The sequence below is a fragment of the Furipterus horrens genome, unplaced genomic scaffold (assembly GCF_987537825.1).
Source record: "Furipterus horrens unplaced genomic scaffold, mFurHor1.1.pri manual_scaffold_17, whole genome shotgun sequence".
In the NCBI taxonomy this organism is placed as follows: domain Eukaryota; kingdom Metazoa; phylum Chordata; class Mammalia; order Chiroptera; family Furipteridae; genus Furipterus; species Furipterus horrens.
Window position 1 is genome coordinate 6,215,908 of NW_028327187.1, and position 19,370 is coordinate 6,235,277.

The 19,370-nt window shown below is 40.6% G+C and overlaps 1 protein-coding gene, 1 non-coding gene and 2 pseudogenes across 5 annotated transcripts in view; 2 read left to right on the top strand and 2 right to left on the bottom strand.

Annotated features, from left to right (window-relative positions):
- The first annotated feature begins 5,581 nt into the window (after nucleotides 1–5,581).
- On the top strand, nucleotides 5,582–5,688 carry LOC149990410 (U6 spliceosomal RNA). Its single transcript, XR_016508703.1, has one exon. It is a non-coding gene; the product is annotated as a U6 spliceosomal RNA (small nuclear RNA).
- A 6,574-nt stretch (nucleotides 5,689–12,262) lies between these two features.
- On the bottom strand, nucleotides 12,263–12,686 carry LOC149990411 (cytochrome c oxidase subunit FA4 pseudogene; annotated as a pseudogene).
- Nucleotides 12,687–14,112: 1,426 nt separating this feature from the next.
- LOC149990412 (chromobox protein homolog 3 pseudogene) lies at nucleotides 14,113–14,703 on the bottom strand (annotated as a pseudogene).
- Nucleotides 14,704–16,180: 1,477 nt separating this feature from the next.
- Nucleotides 16,181–19,370, top strand: part of ATRX (ATRX chromatin remodeler) — a 166,213-nt gene continuing 163,023 nt past the window's right edge. For all 4 annotated transcript variants that reach the window (XM_090265392.1, XM_090265393.1, XM_090265394.1 and 1 more), the window contains exon 1: nucleotides 16,181–16,409. In XM_090265392.1, the coding sequence (XP_090121518.1) occupies nucleotides 16,390–16,409 (20 nt within the window). In that variant the 5' untranslated portion in view covers nucleotides 16,181–16,389. The remainder of the gene's footprint in view (nucleotides 16,410–19,370) is intronic.

Below are 19,370 nucleotides of genomic sequence, written 5' to 3' on the forward strand. Positions count from 1 at the left end.
ATCGAACCAGCGACACTTAGCTCGCAGGCCGACGCTCAATCCACTGAGCTAAACCAGCCAGGGCCCATCTTAGAAGTACTTAATGGAAATAATACAGTGACTGCCTGCCACTATTTACTATCTAATAATTCTCCCATGTCACCTATAAGTCCTATATAAGAGAGGCTTGTGGAAAGAGATGGATATAATTGCCTAAGAAATGTTTTGTGTGAGTTTTTTGAACGTGTTTTTTTTGTTAGCAGATTTGGTGGGTGGAGGGATATAGTCTTAACTTCTACTCTTTAGTGGAGCCACTTTTTGTTAATTACTCCCCTGTAAATTGTGTGATTCTGGATCCCTTATCTGCTGTTCTTGTACTTGTCTCAGGCCAAATAAACATGCTGTGATTCTTCCGAGACTTGTATGAAGACACCCTGATTTGTGCAGACTGACCAGGGGAATACTACTGCCATGTGATCTGTATTCGCTCCAGACCCTTTGTCAGGAGCACTGAAAGAATGACAGGTTGTTTTGCGTTTCTTTTGTCTCTCTTAAGAGCACATTCTTTTTCTGTAAGGAGAAGAGTTGCGTTCTGGCTAAAATCTGTAGCAAGCAGATTTACTACACTTAGTAAGTAGTGTTACCTTTGTGGAAATTTTGAAATTAGCTTTCATCTGAAGTGCCTTAAGTAGACTCTTCCTTTACTTTTCTAGTAATGGTTTAAATATTATTTGTTACGCGTTGTTAAAATACTATTCAGAAATGACACATTGTAGTGGCAAAAATAACCAAATGTCTGGGTGTTTGCTTTTTGACCATATCAATAAACTTTTGCAATCTAAATTCTGAGTCTTCTTTTTAAGATTTTATTTATTTATTTTTAGAGAAAGGGGAAGGGAGGGAGAAAGAGAGGGGGAGAAACATCAGTATGTGGTTGCCTCTCGTGCACCCTCAACTGGGGACCTGGCCCCCAACCAAGGCATGTGCCCTGACTGGGAATCGAACCGGTAACCCCTTGGTTTGCAGGCCTGCACTCAATCCACTGAGCCACACCAGCCAGGGCGAGTTCTTTGATTAACATCTAAAGAGGGGTGAATTTAAAACACTAAACTAGTATTGTAATATTAGGATATTCTGTTTTGAAATTACAATGAAATTTCTTATTCCTAATGACAGGGAATTTGATAAACCAATTTCCTTAAGTATTTCTAAGGTGAGATGCATTCTTCCAGGATTCCATACATGAGCATTGTCACCCGTTAGATTAGTCAGAGCAGCCAAGGTAAGTAGATGAATAGGCTGAACTAGTTTTTGTCCCAGTCAGTGAACACTGTTACTAGGTAATTCCCTTTTGGTACTAAATAATTGATTTGAAACAGTTAGCCAGACAGATTATCAAGTTATATGAGACCGGACAACCGTGCATTTGCAAACATGGAGTAGAAACACTGAGCACCAAGTAAAGAGATTGGCTTTTAAATCTGCTTTTCGTCCCTACTCTTCCTGTGTAGGGGTGTGACCATAGGCAAGTCCCTGGAACCTCTCTGGGCCTTCTTTATTCTAATGTGAATGCAGTGGACTAAATCATAAAGCACCTCAATGTTCCTTCTGGCACTGCTGCTTTGTGCTTCAAAATAGTACAGGTGTACTTAAATTATGAATAGATATCCTTGATGATTTTAGGTTTGATATTGAATTAAATCGATTGAAATGTAGGCTGTTTTGTAATCAGATTCATGGGAAATTATGAAATGCTTGTGGAGGCCGTTAAGCTGCAAATTGTTTAAAAATATGGATTGAATTACATTTTAGAAAGGATATGCTTGAATCCAGTATGTTAATATCACATCTTGATTTTAATGGGTTTTGTCCAATTGTAAGCAAGGATGAGATCAACAACTGTAATAATATGTTAATATTAAAAGTTAAAACCAAAAGGACCTTAAAACCATTTCCTGAGCCCGCCTTCATTCTTACTGCTAAAGAAAACCTGCCCTGGAGAGGTAAAATAATTTACTTTTAAGTTATTCCAAGGAAATGCCTACAAGTTTCCCATTTACTGCAAATACCCTTTGGATTGGGTTTCTTTTAGAGATGTAGATTATTATTGCCTAGAGACATGACAACCATAGTTAATTTACCTAGATTGCTTCCTGACCTCTAGATTGCTGGGTGAAGGGTCCTAATAAGAGGTATACCCACAGGGGCTGATGCAGGCTTCCCAAGAAGGGAGGAGTTGCTGGTAGGACTCCTCAGAAAGACTTATTCAGAAGGTAAGGCAGGAACAATAGCTGAGAGATTACTTTTCAGAATTTTGGGACCTTTACATCCGTTTCACTCTGTGTTCTCAAGTTTTCCTGGGCATAATTAGGGGGAAAATAGCACTGACTGTCAATCATAAAAGAGAAATGCGAATCAAAACCACAAGACACCACCTCACATCCATTAGGATGGCTGCTATAAAAAAAGAACATGAATCCCCTCCACACCCCCACTCTTATTAGGGATTTCTGGACCCAAGGATAGGTAGGACAACGACCATGTCCAGCTTGAAGCAGCTAGAGAAGCTTGAGACCTTCGCCCAGTGTCCTTTATAAGATTATAAAGGGTCTTAAGTCTGTGAGGGAGGGATTGTTATTTTTTATTATTAAAATAATCATTTATTTAAAAAGAAGAATATATGAAAGGGTGAAGCGGGAGAGCTTGTATGTACAAACTGTGGGCATGGATTTGGGGGGTCATTGCTAGGGGAGGGGGGTGCTGGGTGGAGGGTAGCAAAGGGGAAAAAATTGGAACTATTGTAACAATATAATCAATAAATATACTTAAAAAAAAGTGAAGTGTTAACAAGAATACAGAGAACTTGGAACCCTTGTGCACTGTTGGGTGTTGGGAATCTGAAATGGTGCAGCCACTATGGAAGACAGTCTGAAGGTTCCCCAAAAAATTAAAAATAGAAGTAGTACCATATGATCAGGCAATACCACTTCCGGGTACATATCCAAAAGGATTAGAAGCAGAATGTCAATGAGGTATTTGTACACCTACGTTCATAGCACCAGTATTCCCAATAGCCAAAAAGTAGAAGCAACCAAGTGTTGATGGGTGGCTGAGTAGAAAAACAAAAGGTAACACACGTACCATAGGATATTATTCAGCCTTCAAAAGGAAGGAAATTCTGGCACAGACCGCGGATAAACCTTGTTAGGGCATTATGCTAAGTGAAATAAGGCAGTCACCAAAAGGTAACTGTATGATACCACTTCTGTGAGCTACCTGTAGCAGTCAAGTGCATAGAGACAGAAAGGATGGTAGAATGGTGGTTGCCAGGGGCTGCAGGAAGGAGTAACAGAGAGTTATCGTTTAATGGATGTAGAGTTTAAGTTCTGCGTGATAACAAGAATTCTGGAGGTTTGTCACACAGCACTGTGAATGACCATAATGCTACTCAAGTGTACATTTAAAAAATTGTCAAGTTGGTCAATTTCATGTATATTTCACTACAACTCAAAAGAGATGCTAATGCCTCAGCTCCAACCCTAAATTGGCATAACCTCACTGTCACTTTGTATTTGATCACTGCCCTGAAAATATGAGTACAGCTGGGTAGAATATGACTTATGGTGGAAATATTGAAGCATGGTCTTCAGGCTCTTTTGGGTGACAACATAAGGACGCTTGAATAAACCCTGCCTGCAGAATCAGTGATGATTAGTATGTCCCAATGAATGCTTGGTAAACAATGACTTTCAGCTGGAACAAGACCTCATTAAGATGTGTTGGCTCCACCCAATATTCAGACTTAGAAATGATCTCTTTTGTCTGGGCCTTCCATTTTATAATGCCTACCCCTGTCTGTGTTGCAAGCAGTTGTTGCTAGAGAACTCTGGGTCTTCAGTTCTCTTGATAATATTCAAATAAAAGAAATGACATGTTTGCTCCCTGTCTTATCATTTCTGGGGATCTTTCCTGACCTCCTAGTTTGGATTCTATAGCCTTCGGGTCTTCTTTGGTGCATGCTGATCTCTGTTATTCTAATTGCCCTGGCCCTCCCCTGAACTGTAAGCTCCTTGAAAACGACTGTATATCTTACTCATTTCTGTATGGTCATTTCCTAAAAAGCGTGCGTAGTACATGCTCAGGAAAACTTCACCTACTAAATAGAGAAAAAAGGTCTTTACTCTCAAGTGGTTTACTGTGTTGTGGTGGAAACAAACATGTAAACAAGTGCAATTCTTTGCTCTGATGAGAAAGTGATGCATTGTGGGCACAGAAAAGGGTTTGATCACTTTTTTTGGATTGGGGTGGAAGGGAAAGGGAGAGGCTTTCATGACAGGAATTGAATTTTTTTAGCATTTTTTTGTTCAATTATAGTTGTCCCAACCCCTCCATTGCTCTCCCCTGCCCTGCCCCCCATCCCCTTCTCTCTCACACACACACACACACACACACACACACCTGCTTCCACGGTCAATCTCCAGGAAATGAAATTTTAAAGAATGGTTAGTTCACTAGTTTTGTTTTTTTTTTAAGTACAGAAATCCAAAACATTCTTATCAGTATAAAATCATTTCATTACTTTAAAAAAGTTTCGTCATGGTCATTTACATCCTGACTCATACCCAAAGGGTTACATGGCACTTACAAATGTTTAAATGAACAAAAATGCGCTACTTTAAAAACATCCTGACCAGTCTTTCCTCTCTTCTTGTTTTAACATTCTCCCACGGTATCTCATTTCGATTGCCAATTCCCAAATTATTAGTAACTCTGAACATCTTTTCTTGTATTTCTTAGTCACTTGTATTTTCCTTAGAATCAATTTGGGACTCCATCTGATCCCAAAGGTCTCCCATAGACTCTCCTTGAAATTGGGGTGGAGAAACTGTAGGGAAACAGAAAGAGAGAACAGTAGAAACATTGGAGGAGAAAAGGGAAAAAAGAGGAAGGCAAGGAGGCAGGTTTCTGGGACCAAATCCAGGGCCCCTGAAAACCCAACTACTCTTCCTCCACGGTTAGAGTTCCTCCTCTTTTCTTTCCTTTCTTTATTCCCTTTGAATGTCAAGTTTAGTTCTCACAATCCTGATTTGCTTCCTTAATAACTATTTCGAAAGACTCAAACCAGAATTTAAAAGGATCCGTAATCCTAGCTCCTGGCCCCTTTTCAGGTGTAAAAACATCTGAAGACGACATGTAGATTTTTTTCTCATACATTTGTAAAATACCCATGTTTTGGTGATATAGCAAAATAAATACTAAAATACCAGCAGTACCATTTTGCTACAGTATTATACATATTAGATTGAAGTCCCGACAGCTTATCAAGAGAAAGGATGATGGGCCCTGGCTGCTGTGGCTCAGTGGATTGAGCGTCGGCCTGCGAGCCAAGTGTCGCTGGTTCGATTCCCAGTCAGGGCACATGCCTGGGTTGTAGGTCAGGTCCCCAGTTGGGGGCGCATGAGAGGCAACCACACAGTGATGTATCTCTCCCTCTCTTTCTTCTGCCCCCTCTCTCTAAAAATAAAATAAATAAACGAACAAATAAATTATTAAAAAAAAAGAGAGAAAGGATGATGGATTTTCCTTAAAAGGGCCAGCTAGTGTGCTTGCTTCGGCAGCACATATACTGAAATTGGAACGATACAGAGAAGGTTAGCCTGGCCCCTGCGCAAGGTTGACACGCAAATTCGTGAAGCACTCCATATTTTTATGAAAGAATGCTCAACACCGATAGCCATCAGAGAGTTGCAAATAAAAACCACAATGAGATACCACTTTACACCTGTCAGAATGGCCATCATCAACAAAGCAACAAACAACAAGTGCTGGCGAGAATGTGGAGAAACAGGAGCCCTACTGCACTGTTGGTGGGAATGCAGACTGGGCAGCCACTATGGAAAACAGTATGGAATTTCCCCAAAAAACTAAAAATGGAACTGCCTTCTGAATCAGCGATTCCACTGCTAGGATTATACCTGAAGAATCCTGAAACCCCAATTCAAAAGAACCTATGCACCCCTATGTTCATAGCAGCCCTGTTTACAATAGCTAAGTGCTGGAAACAACCTAAGTGCCCATCAGTAGATGAGTAGATAAAAAAATGGTGGTACATTTACACAATGAGTTACTACACAGAAGAAAAAAAGGAACTCCTGCCATTTGCGACAACATGGATGGAACTAGAGAGAATTATGCTTAGTGAAATAAGCCAGGCAAAGAAAGACAAATACCATATGCTATCACCTGATACAGGAGACTAATGAACAGCACAAACAAATGAGCAAAACAGAACCAGAGGCATGGAAACAGGGAACAGAATAATAGTACCGGGAGGAGGGGGGGAGAAGAAGAGTAAGAAATGGAAGGGTTTAGTAAAGGAATGTGTATAAATGACTCATGGACAAGGACAATGGAGTGGGGATTGACTGTGGGAGAAGGGGTGGGCTGTGGGGGAGCAATAGGGGGAAAGTGGGACAACTGTAATAGAAAAACAGTTTAAAAATCATAAAAAAATGAAAAGCTAGGTAGTTCCGCCAAATTTTAATTAAGGTAAAAATAGTATTAGGAGTAAATATAACAAAAGATGTGCAAGACCTATAATGAGAAGTATAGAACATTGTTGAGAGAAGTTAAAGAACCCCTAAATGAATGATACATCCTGTTCAGAGACACGTGAAATCCAATAAATTCTCCAGATTTGTGTGCGTGTGTGTGTAAACAAAAATGCTGATTTTTAAATTTATATAGAGCCCTGACATTGGGCGTCTTCCTACAAAGCAAAAGGTCACCGGTTTGATTCCCGGTCCGGGCACATGCCTGGGTTGCGGTTCAGTCCCAGTTAGGGTGCATAAGGAAGGCAACCTGTCGATGTTTCTCTCAAATCATGTTTCTCCCCCTCTCTTTGTCCCTCCCTTCCCCTCTCTCTAAATATAAATAAATAAAATTTTTAAAAAATAAAATTTGTATAGAAATGTGAAGAGTCAAAACCAGCCAAGACAGAAAATGGCAGAGTCAAGAGCTTGGAAGGTCCATTCATCCACAGAAACACTGAAAAAAAAAATGAGCGAAGACCTTCAGAGGCAGCTCTGTTGCAGGTCTTGAAAATAGTTGCAACTTGAAAGCGGAAACATAAGCATGGTGGGAGAGCTTTGTGCCCTTTTAGCTTGTTCCACTCCCACTTCATGTGGGGGGGGGGAGAGAGAGAGAGAGAGAGAGAGATGCATTGAACCTGCATGCAAACCTGGCATGGGCAGACGATGAAGGAAGAAACTGAGCTAGCTGGCCAGGGCTTGTTGGTAGAGTTTTAAAGCCAGCAGTCAGGGTTCCCAGTGTGGGTAACTGGTCCCAGAGAGAGTGGAACAGACGCTGTTCCCAATAAATTGTATTTCTCTGTTTGACCCTGTCTGTGGGTTCCCTGAAGGAATAACACGAAAGGGGCTTGCCTTCATTTTACCTAACTCAGAAATCTCTCAGGTCAGAGAAGCGGCTGTGCATGGGGGGTTCTGGACAACGCTGAATAACAAATGAGCCAGCCACTGCTTCCTGGGGCAAAACGTCGCGGCGGGAGCACACGCTAGGCGTGCCCAAGGTGTGGAAGGAAGAGCTGAGGAAAGACTTGACTTTGGAAAACCAAGGTTTATATACACAGAACAGGATACATGCTCCGAAAAGACTTCAGTTTTCTAAGCCTTCACTGACATTTAGGCTCAGGGGGAGCGGGAAGTAAAGACTAAAGCGCGGTTGTAAGCAGACTGACTAAGTGGTGAGGGACTGTACCAACACAGCGCCGATTTACAGATATTGAGAGAGCATTTTCTTTTTCTGCATATAGGCGCTGTAAGGGCCGGGGACCCCGCGTGGCCTGCCCCGTAAGCAGGCCTTGCAAAACAGACTATGGCCAGTGGTCACCGTGTTCTCGGGAAATGTGGCCTGCAGTCGCGCAGGACCTGAGCCACCACCTGTGCTGAAACAAAGGGCTCTGCGACACCAGCCCTGCACCCTGCACCTGCCTACAAGGTTCCCCAGTAACAGAGGCGACTAAGGCACAGCCGCCGCATCCTGCTGAGAGGTAATTACACCCCCATGGGCCCTTCTGCTCTCCCTTAATCATTTACCGCATGTCTCCTGACAGCCATCCCTAATCAGGGGACATTGCTCTTTCGCAAACACCTATACCCTGGACTCTGGAGCCGACCAGCAGGGTGACTCATCCCCCTGAGGGTCTGCTCCACGCCCTTAAAAACCCCTCTGTCCCTTGTCCCCTTGATGCTGCGGTCTGTTCCGGACTCAGCCGCCTGCTTGAACCTCCCTCAGTAAAGGCTTCGAACTGGTCCACCCGGCTCCTCCCTTCTTTCGGGCACAGACCTAACAGGTGTCTCTGGAAATCACTCTCAAAGCATGACATGGCCACTAAGGTAGCGAAGCAGAGACGACAAAGAATATAGACTTTACAAAAATAGTTTAGAAAGCTTGCTCAGCAAAAACTACGGCATGTAACAACAACAAGCCCTGGGAAAGGAGACTCTGATTTCCAGAGTTACCATATTAGAATTTTCAAAATGTCCAGTTGTCAACAAAACATTATGATGCACATAAGGAAATAAAAAGTATGGCCCATTCACAGGGGAAAAAAAAAGAGAAATTAACAAACTATATCTCAGAAAGCCCAAACATTGGACTTATGAAAAATACTTTAAGTCATATATAATATATGTTCAAAAAGCTAAAGGAAACCATGTTCAAAGAACTAAAGGAAACAATAAACAATGTCTCACCAAACAGAATATTAATAGATAAACCATGACATCCAACAGCAACATGTCTGATAAAGGATGTGTTAACTAACCTTACTGAGGTTAACATATCACAATATATATGTCTATCAAATTACATTGTACACCTGAAACTTACACAATTGTATGTATCAATTACATCTCAGCTGGAAAAAAAAACATTTTTCTTGGGGAAAAATAAAAAGATATCAGAAAAAAATAATCAAATAGAAAAAATTTTTAAATATTATATTTAATTTTTTTTCACATTTTTTCCTTTATTTTTTGGTTTTTCAATTACAGTTGTCCCATTTTTCCCTCATTGCTCCCACACACCCAACCCACCCCTTCTCCCGCAATCATATCCCTCCCCGTTGCCAAATAGAAATTCTTAAACTGAAAGATACACTAATAAAAATCTACTAGAGAACTTCAAAACTATATTCAAGCAGGCAGAAAGAAATAGTGAACATGAAGTCAATTACAATTATCCAGTTGAAGAAGCTTCATGGAAAGAGAATGAGTAAAAGTAGCAGAACTAAGAGACCCGTGAGACACCAGAAAGCACGCCAGCATGCACATGAGAGTCTCAGCAGGAGAGAAAATACAGAAAAATGTATGGCTAGAAACATCGCGAACTTGGTGGAAGCCATGTAGCTACACATCTAAGAAGCTTACCAAACTCCAAGTAAAATAAACACAAGGAGCTCCATATCCCAACCAACAGGCAGAGAGAGAATTTTGAACATACCAAGAGAGAAGTGATTTGTCACTTGAAAGATTCGCAGTAAGATTAACAGCCGGTTTCTCATTAGAAACCAGGGAAGTCAGAAAGCACTGAGATGATATATTTAAAGCGTTGGGAGGGAAAAAAAAAGCCAATCAAGGATTCTAGGCTGGGGTCGGGGTGAAGGAATTGAGCAAAAAGAAAAAAAGAGAAAGAACTCATGGGCATGAACAACATGCTGGGCTGGGGGTGAATGGAGGTGGAAGAGAGTATAGAGGGGAAAAATGGTGGTGGAAAGCATAAAATAAAAATAAGTAAAAAGAATCCTATAATGATCGCTATAGATGTATACAGAGTTTTTACAACTATTGAAGTTGGCATCGTTTCATACTAGATTGTTGTCACTTTAAGATATTTATTGTAGTTTCCAGGACAACCACTAAGAACATAAAGTAAAAACATATAGAAAAGGAAATGAGAAAGGAATCCAAATGATACTCCAAAAATCAATTAAACACGAAAGTGAGCGGTGATGGAGGAAATGAAGAACAATGTATGAAACATAGAAAACAAATAACGAAGTAGCGGAAGTCCTTCCTTTCCCCTAACTACTTAAATCTGAATGGATTAAACTCTCCAATTAAAAGGCATAGATGGTAAAATGGATTTTGAAAAGCCCCACAATCTAAAGATAGGCTATCTATAAGAGACTCATTTCAGTTGCAAAGACAGAAAGAGATCACAGATGAAAGGAGAGCCCTGGTTGGTGGCCCAGTTGGTTGGAGCGTCGTCCTGGGCACCAGCAGGGTGCAGATTTTATTTGATTCCTGGTCGGGGCATAGACCTGGGTGGCAAGTTCTATTCCCCAGCTGGACTTGTGTGGGAGGTGGTCAGTTGATGTTTCTGTCTCGCTCTTTATCTCTCTCTCCTCCTTGCTCTCTCTCTAAAACTAATTTTAAAATGTCTTCGGGTGAGGATAAAAAACATACAATTTTCTTGATGTGCCCCCAAAATAGACAATTTGGGTTGTTCTAGCTCAGTTACCCTCTTAAAATTCAGTATCTCTTGCTGTGTGTTCTTTTTTTTTTTTTTTCGTCAGTCAGTCCATTGAGGTTTTTACTTCACTCGCTTTATAATTAGAAACTCTATTTTGTTCATTTATTTAAAAAATATGTATTTGTTTGATTTAAGAGAGAGAGAGAGAGAAGAGAGGAAGGGCAAGGAGGGATAAGGAGGGCAAAAGGGGGGAGGAGAGAAAAGAAACATTGATTCATTGTTCCACTTATTTATGCATTCATTCATCGATTTTTGTCGGGAATGGAACCCACAACCTTGGGGTACTGGATGATTCGAGTCGCTCACCATCTGAGCCACCCTGCCAGGGTTCTATTTGGTTTATTTTCAAATATACTTGATTTTTTTTTCTGATTTTTTTTTTTAGTAACTTTAAAATATCAAAAGATTTGGAAAATGTGGGTTAAAACCTTCATCATTAAATTGACTTAGAACTGGACTCATAAAACTATTGCATAACTTATTGAACTCCCCGTGGTTTATTAGAAGGTATTGGTTTTGGTTTACTTTGTTTTTGAAGTGTAAATAACAAACATCATATTAGTTTCAGGTGGGCACCATGATGATACTATTAGTAAATCAAAAACCATTTTTATTGAGCTATACTTCAAATATAACATTAGTTTCAGATGTGCAACATAATAACTTGATATTTGTATACATTGTGAAATGATCACAATAAATCTAGTTAACATCCGTTACCATACAGTTGCATTTTTTCTTGTGATGAGAACTTTTAAAATCCACTGTCTCAATGACTTCCAAATATGCAATACGGTATTATAAACTATACTTGCTATGTTGTACATTGCAACCTCATCACTTATTTATTTTATAACTGAAAGTTTGTACCTGATTTACATTTTTTAAAGAATTTCAATAAGTTGCCCACAGACTTTTTTTTTCATCGTCTTTTTTCCAATCACCATTATACCCCGCTCCTCTGCAATTTCCCTGCTGTGGTCCATGTCCATGAGTCCCTTGTCCTTTTTGTTCAGTCCCTCCACCCCCTACCCGCCCCGTAGCTGTCAGCCTGCTCTCCGTCTATGGGTCTGTCCCCATTTTCCTTGTTAGTTCAGTTCATTCATTAGCTTCCACATATGAGCGAAACCATATGGTATTTGTCTTTCTCTGACTGGCTTATTCACTTAGCATAATGTTCTCCAGGTCCAGCCATGCTGTTACAAAGGGTAAAATTGTCTTCTTTTTTATGGCCGAGTAGTGTTCCATAGTGTCAATGTGCCATGGTTGTTTTACCCACTCATCTACTGGTGGGCACTTGGGCTGTTTCCATACCTTGGTGATTGTAAATACCGCTGCAAAAAACGTAGGGGCGTTTATGTTCTCAGAATTGATGTTTGGGGTTTCCCTCTTAGGATATATTCCCAGAAATGGGACTGATTTACTTTTAAAGATTCTGTTCTCCCCTATAATTTTCATAATGTGGGTGAACAGGTGTTTTTAATTTCTTTTACATCAAAAAACTAGGCAGACTTAAGAGAGAAAAAAATGAACTGCTACTTTGTGGTTTTAATTGAATTCATTTTTTTAAAAAGTTTCAGACATTTATTAATCAGTGTAAACCCCAACAGAATACACCGACATGATTTTCTGCATTTGGAGGGGAAATATTTCCTGGTTAAGTGGAAAATCGTGCAGATGGCTTCTGGAAGACCTTCATTCTAAGCAGCTTTGTAGTGAAACATTTCGTTTAGAAGCCTGGACCTTCTTTCTTAAGTTTGCTGTAATGTACACTCACTGAGTAGGACTTCTAGTGCTCATTGGGACCCAGCTTGTTCCAGGGTTCTGGGTTATTCTTTCTGTCCCAGCAGACATCTGGATTAAATAATGCCAAGCACATGACACACAGTGCTGCTCCAGGACCTCTGGCTCCATAAATACAAAAAGGGGGATCAAGCTTGCATGTTTCTTGGCCTGACTGAGGATCTGACAGAGCACGGCTGTGGCAGAGCGCCCAGAAGCAGAGAAAAAAGAAAACTGCACAGCCTGGAGCAGGTAGTCCTACATTCATTTTTAATGGACTTTTCTGGAGTTGTTTTAGGTTTACAGCATTCTCGTATACCCCCTTAGCTACCTAATTTCTCTATTTTACTTTTGTTGCTTGTGCTTTTCATGTCATGTCAAAACAAACAAACAAGCAAACATTGCCACTTCCGACGTCCTGAAGCTTTTCTCCTATGCTATGCTTTCGTCTAGGAATATTATAGGTTTAGGTCATTCTGGAATCACATCATCCTGACTTTACAACATCCTGGCTCTGTGGTCGAAGGTCAGCAAACCTCCCAAAGCTTCAACCCTGAAGGTTGGAGAATGTAATTTTTGAAGTTAGTTCCTAGGATTCCTGTACAAACATGCCGTTCATCTACAAGTTACATATTAGTTAGAGTCAGCACTTAAAGAAACAATGTCAAAAGAATTGCAGGGTGGGTTCGTATAGAGACACGCTGTTCATCTACAAGTTACATATTAGTCAGAGTCAGCACTTAGAGAAACAATGTCAAAAGAACTGTGGGGCAGGTTACAATTTCCCACAGTTACAATTTTCCAACGTTACATGGATTGACTAATTTATTTAACCAGTGCCCAACTGACGAGCATCTACGGCGCTTTGAAATGACAAACAATGCTGCAGTGAAGTCTTGCAGACATCTTATTTTTCACATGCAGTGTGTATCTATTGGAGAAGTTCCTCTCAGTTACATTTCTGGGTTAAGGATACATACATTTAAACATTTCATAGATAGTTCCATAGCATCGTGGTTTTGACATAAAATAGACTTTGTGATGGAGTTTCTCTAAAAATTATGAGAGTATCATACCTGGCCAAATAGCTCAATTGGTTAGAGCACCATCCCGATATGCCAAGATTGCAGGTTTGATCCCTGGTCAACAAATCAGTGTTTCTCTCTCTCTTCCTTTCTCTTTCTCTCTAAAATCAACAAACAAAAAAATTTAAAATGTAAAACCTAAAAAAATATGACAATATTTATTTCTCATTCAACTTGCTCTCTTAAAGGTATCTTCCCTTGTCTTTCTTCTAAAGCAAATAAGCAAATTCACAAATTACACACTTATGATCAAGAATTCAAGAAAGAGTTCTTGGTTGATTTCTGTGGAAATTTGATTTAAAAAAATGTTAAAAGAGATGTGTACCATTCAATTTTTTCTGAAAGACAGCTGAATGAGACTCATTGAAAATAATATATTGAAGTGATATACCTGTATCAGTAAAACTTGGTTAGTCTTCCTTTAATAGCATAGATATGCTCTTTCTTATAGTAAACAAATATAGTGAGTTATTGTATATTTTTAAAATTCTGTGATTATAACTTCATTATTGTTTCTCTATTTGTGGGGTTTGTCATTTAAAGTTGCTTAATGTTAAGAAGTGTTGCTGGCAAGAGCTATTTTATTTTTTATTTTTTTCAAAACAAACATGATTTTTATTAGAATGTAGTTATTTCTTCACATTATTAAATCAAAAAACCAAGACCCAAATTTTATATATACAAAAATATATATATAAAGCAATGCAAAGAATTATTGGGCTTCGTCTTCTGGACAAGAACGTCAAGTTAGTCTCTCTTCATAAAAAGCAATTACAATTTGAGGACACTTCATATTTGCCTCTTCTGCCAGCACCAAATCTGCCTCATCTGAATCTTTCCATTTCATGAGAAACATTAATTCCCCACTGCTGTCTGTGGCACCAATTATTCGTTCAGGATCAAGACCTCTGGCAAAGCGTCTTGGTTTATCAGCGGCATCTCTTTTCTTCTTTGGTTTGCTATCATCAGATTCACTGTCAGATAAAGACTTTCATTTTGTACCATCTTTTTCTTTACCAGCTTTTTGAGAATTAAGAAATGCTTCAATTAACTCTGGACAATCTAAATTTTCTTCAGGTTCCCAGGTATTGTCAGCATCTGTGAATCCCTTCCACTTCAGGAAATACTCCACATTCCCATTCACTACACGTCGGTCCAATACTTTTTCCACTACAAATTCTTCAGGCTCTGCCTCTTCAACTTTTTTACTCTTTCCATTCTGTTTCTTTCCCATTTTTTGCAACGTGGTTTTATTGGAGGCCGTTTTTTACTGCAGACTTGAAGAGCTATTACGTTCGCGGAGTGGCGTGGAGTGGCGTCTGGTGGTCCCGGAGGGGAGGGAGAGAGAAGGAGTGGAGAAGACGGTGACCAAGATCTTCTTGGCGCAGGCGTTTCTGGCAAGAGCTATTTTAAAAGTTGTGTGCTGTGTTGTAATGAAGTGAATCTCCTTTCAACTTAATTGCACTTGATAGGGAGGAAAATAAAATTTCTGTAATTTGTATATTTAAGTGATTTTTAATGTATGGAACACAAGAAGAACATCAGTATTCCAGATATGGAAGGCTGGTTTCTACAGCTGACAATAGTACTTAAATATTTGAAAGATGATTTGAAATGTGTACAAGCTTCTCGTGATTAAAAAATTGCCTGAATCTATCAGGTTATCAAAGTATTCCATTCAAAAAAGACTCATCACTTTGTATTCCAGTAGCAAGCAACAACCCAGTGGCCTAAATACAACAGGTGTTCTTGTAAATTTCAAGAAAAGCAAATCGAGTGAACTAAAGCATGTACTCAGAATACACTCGGAAAAAATTAGAAACAGTTCAGTTTTAGAGAACTGGTTTGTGACTTGCAGAGATTACCAATAGACAATTACATTATAGAACAGGAAAGCAGAAATCGTCCAGCCATACCTTTGTAACGAGGAAACAGACCTAGATTGGTTGGTTTGTGAGCTAAACATCACATCAGATTGGGGAACTGGTCTGTGTGTGTGTGTGTGCACGCACACGCGCAGGTGCACTCGCGTTCCAAGCAGCAGTTTATAGTTTACAGTATGTTCGATATTAAACGAATTGTATGCAGATCTCAAGTTGGTCTTATGACGTGTATATGTATGTACACTGTATACGGCAGGCTGAGTATTGTATGCAAAACATGTAGGAAAGCTGGTGTGCTGAATATCATACAGAAAACGTTCACAGGAAAGCGGAAAGTAATGCACTTGATGATAACCTGTAATATTAGAAAGAGAATATTTAGGATCAACGTATAGAATGGCGATTAAGACTGCGGTGTCTGGTCTGAGTCTTGGCTCCGCCAGTGTGAGATTTTGTGTCTTGGTTTCCTCATCTGGAAGAATGTAGGTACCAAGTGTGTGTGTGGGTGTGTGTGTCTGCCTCAGTGGGTATAAGGATTACACGAAGTAATTCGGATATTTAGTATACTGCTGGGCATATAGAAAGAAACCTGTCCATAAATATAACTTGCCCTTACTGTTTTGTCAATACGTGAAGAAACAGAGGAAGGATGTATCATGAAGCATTTTCAGGATAAAGTCAAAATAGTCAGTAGCACTTTCAGGTCAATGGGACTAAATTGGAACCCCCTTGGAAAGGTAGAGAGGATCAAATGATTTAGACGGCCTTAGCAACAGGCCCCCAAAGATTGTGAATTTCCGTAACCTATCAGAGTTCGCAGTGTGGAGGAGGTGGCCAATGAGTGATGGGATGAGCAAGGGGGCGGGCCCGCCGAGTCTCCTGCCCGAGCCTCGGCCCAACAAAATGGCGGTGGCAGCGGCGTCGCTTTGTTTCCGCGGCTTCTGCACCGGTGGCAGCGGTAGCGGCCTTTGAGGTGTAGGGAGGACCCGGCACAGCCTATAGTGACGAGTGAAAACGCAGTGTGTTCTTGCCGTAACAGAACGCTGGGGAGCGCGGAGCAGCGCCCTGTGGCCCCAGAAGCCCATAAGGTTGAGGAGCGAAAAAACATGACTGCTGAGCCCATGAGGTAAAGGCACAACCCGGTCTCACGGGTCCTGGCATTCTTGGCCTACGCGCCTAGTCTGCGTTCGGTGTTCGGGAGAGGTTTGGCTTGGTAGCTCAAGCCTGTCCGTTGCCTAGCCGATGTTAGGTTGTGTGTTCCTGAGGAGAATTTTGGGGTTTGGCTGTACGTTGCAATCCCGGTGGCGGGTGGCGGTGGCGGTGGCGGTGGGGGGGCGCGGCCCGGCCCTGTCGCGAGCTTCGTTTAGCCTCCCCTAACCTGTGAAGCTTACTTAGACTCCTCTGTCCGTTCGTTATTCGTTAATGCACGTGGCATCGGGACCCCCGAAGTCGGAGACGGCGTTGGCTGTCCTCGTCATCCTCCCAAATCTTTGGGCCTAGAAACTGCGTGGGTAAGAAGCGGCTCCGTGAGGGGGGTGAAGGGGGAGGGGAGGGCGGAATGATGTGAGATCCTGGGAAGACTTAGTGGCATTTGTGCCGCTGGAGACGGGAAGTGCCCCGGCCTTGCGGGATCTTTTTATCTGCAGCCCCAGGGGACGAGCCCTGTTTTGGGAGTGAATGGATGGGTCTTGCCAGGTATTTACATCCCTTTTCTCCTCAAGATCCTGAAAGGTCGCCGTGAATTTACCTCTAGGCAAGGGGATAGGTACTAAGGAGGGGTTTTCCTTCCAGGTGACCGCAGAATTGTGTGTCCGTGTGTGTGTGTGTGTGTGTGTGTAGTCCAGGTGACCGCAGAATATTGTATGTGTGTGTGTAGTCCAGCTTTAATGCATGGGAAGGCAGATCTCGAGTGTTTCTCCACGTGTGTGTGTGGTGTGTGTGGTGTGGTGTGCAGTGTGTGTATGGTGTGTGTATGTAGTCCAGCTTTAATGCATGGGAAGGCAGATCTCGAGTGTTTCTCCACCTTCTGAGCAAATTTCGATCAAAAGTAGTTAGACCCTATTTTTGTTTATCTATTGATTCCATGAGCGAAGGGGAGCAAGTAAACGTATCCCGATGGGAAGTACGATTTGTTGGGAGGATCGCTGTGCCTAGCAGGCTGCCTCTTACCGGCGAAGCACGGTTATTAGATTGACTCTTACTTTCTTGTGCTTCAGATTTACCTCTTCACAGTGTCTAAACATAAGGGTGGCTGGCTTGCTTTTCAGAACGTTTGACATTTGACTTTTCATCCCTTGTGAATTAAGTAATTTTCCTACTCTGAGATGTATCCTTGGCGCCTGGTGGCAAAATAAAATAACAGCGAGTATGAATCAGAATTGCATACATAGCTGCCAAAAATGTATCTTTGAGTAACTTATCATAGGGCTCTGTAGCTACTATGTACAGTTTGCGAAGGAGCCTAGGATACTTCTTCATCTTCTGCTTTAACAAGCAGTAGATAGATATTTTCTTTCCCTTGACAAAAAAGATACACTTTCGTTCTTAGATTGCAGGTTCCTAGTAGTGTAAAGATTGTAGTCTCGGTTTCTGAACTTGTTTATTGACTCAAGTATAGTAAACTTTTATATATGTGGTATTGGGCACATAAAGGTACCCAGTACAACTTGTTGGCTGGTTATTATCAGGTGCTCGTGTTCAGCTATAGAAAGCATGTTAAATATGACCTCTGGATTTTACTGCCCCTCACAAATTCTACATTTAAAACTGTAGGGTTTTCTGAATTTGGATTTCTCCCCTTCCTTAGGGTGAAAAAAGTAACTGTGTATAGACTTTCCAAATAGCATTATTCATTTTATACCAGGGTTAAATTTTCCTTATGGGTCTTGAATTCTTGTAGATCCTGGTGGTAAGCGTGAGAATTATAACTAAAACCGAGTGCTTACTGCTCATCTTTACCTGTGTCATATTGATTAATTCTCAAAACAACCATATGAGATAGATACCTGCTATCTCACATTTTACAGGTGAGAAGGAAACTGAGGCACAAGTTCTTTGTACTTGACTAGAGTTATACAGCTTGTAATTGCTGCAGCTGGAATTGAATCGAGTCTTGACTCCAGAGCTTATGTTCTTAACCACAAGGAATTAATGCCTCCTTGAGTTGCCAGATCGAATGTGATTAGGACCACTTTAATTTAGCCCACGTATACGGCACGTTACCTACTGCTGTGGTAATTTGTTGTGGCTTTTTTGAGTTTGGAGCTGTTTATAATATTTTGCCTCTTGCGTCGAGATGAGATAGTGGGAGATGAAACATAAATTCCAGAAGTCTTTAAGCTACGTGAAGAACGTCTTGTAATGAACCACGTAGATAAATTTAGAGAACTAATTTAAAAAAAACGGGATGCTCCCTGTATATTTACTATGAAAAGAGCGTCAAGTGCACATTCAGAACTGTCTCAGGCTGAAGTGTCATTCCTCTCAGGCCATAATCCTAGTTAAATGATGGTCTCACAGGTAATCCTTGAGGGAGGTGAGCCATAAAACCAACTCACTCTCGATTCTATTCTAAGGTGAGACAGATAATGTAAACAATTCTATGCAGTATCATTAATTTTCTGTTTCACGGTACTTCCAGATTTTTTTCTTTGTCACATCTTCTGTTGAGCACTCAATTAGTTCTGATTTTTACTTGTGTTTATGAAAATTTTCCTAGGATACTGTGGTGAAAAAAAAAATAGCCAAAAGGCAAGAGGGAAGAAAGTAAACTGATGACCTGGCTAAATAATACATTGAAAAATTAGTCGCTCAGTCTTTAAAGCTTTTGCTGTTATTTTTAAATGCTTTTGTTATTCATTTTGTTTTCAATATGACTGGCTTCCTTCTGCAAATTTTTGTCATTATGAAAGATTAGCTTCTGACTGACAGATAAACTTTATTTTCATAAACAGATCTTGGAGATTTGATGGGACCTGTTATTCTAATCCATGGCAACCAGATTATTTGAAAAGCTGACAAGTATAACTTGTTATTGCTTTTAAAATTGAAAATGCAGAAGTTGTCTGAATTGACAGATGTTGGGAAA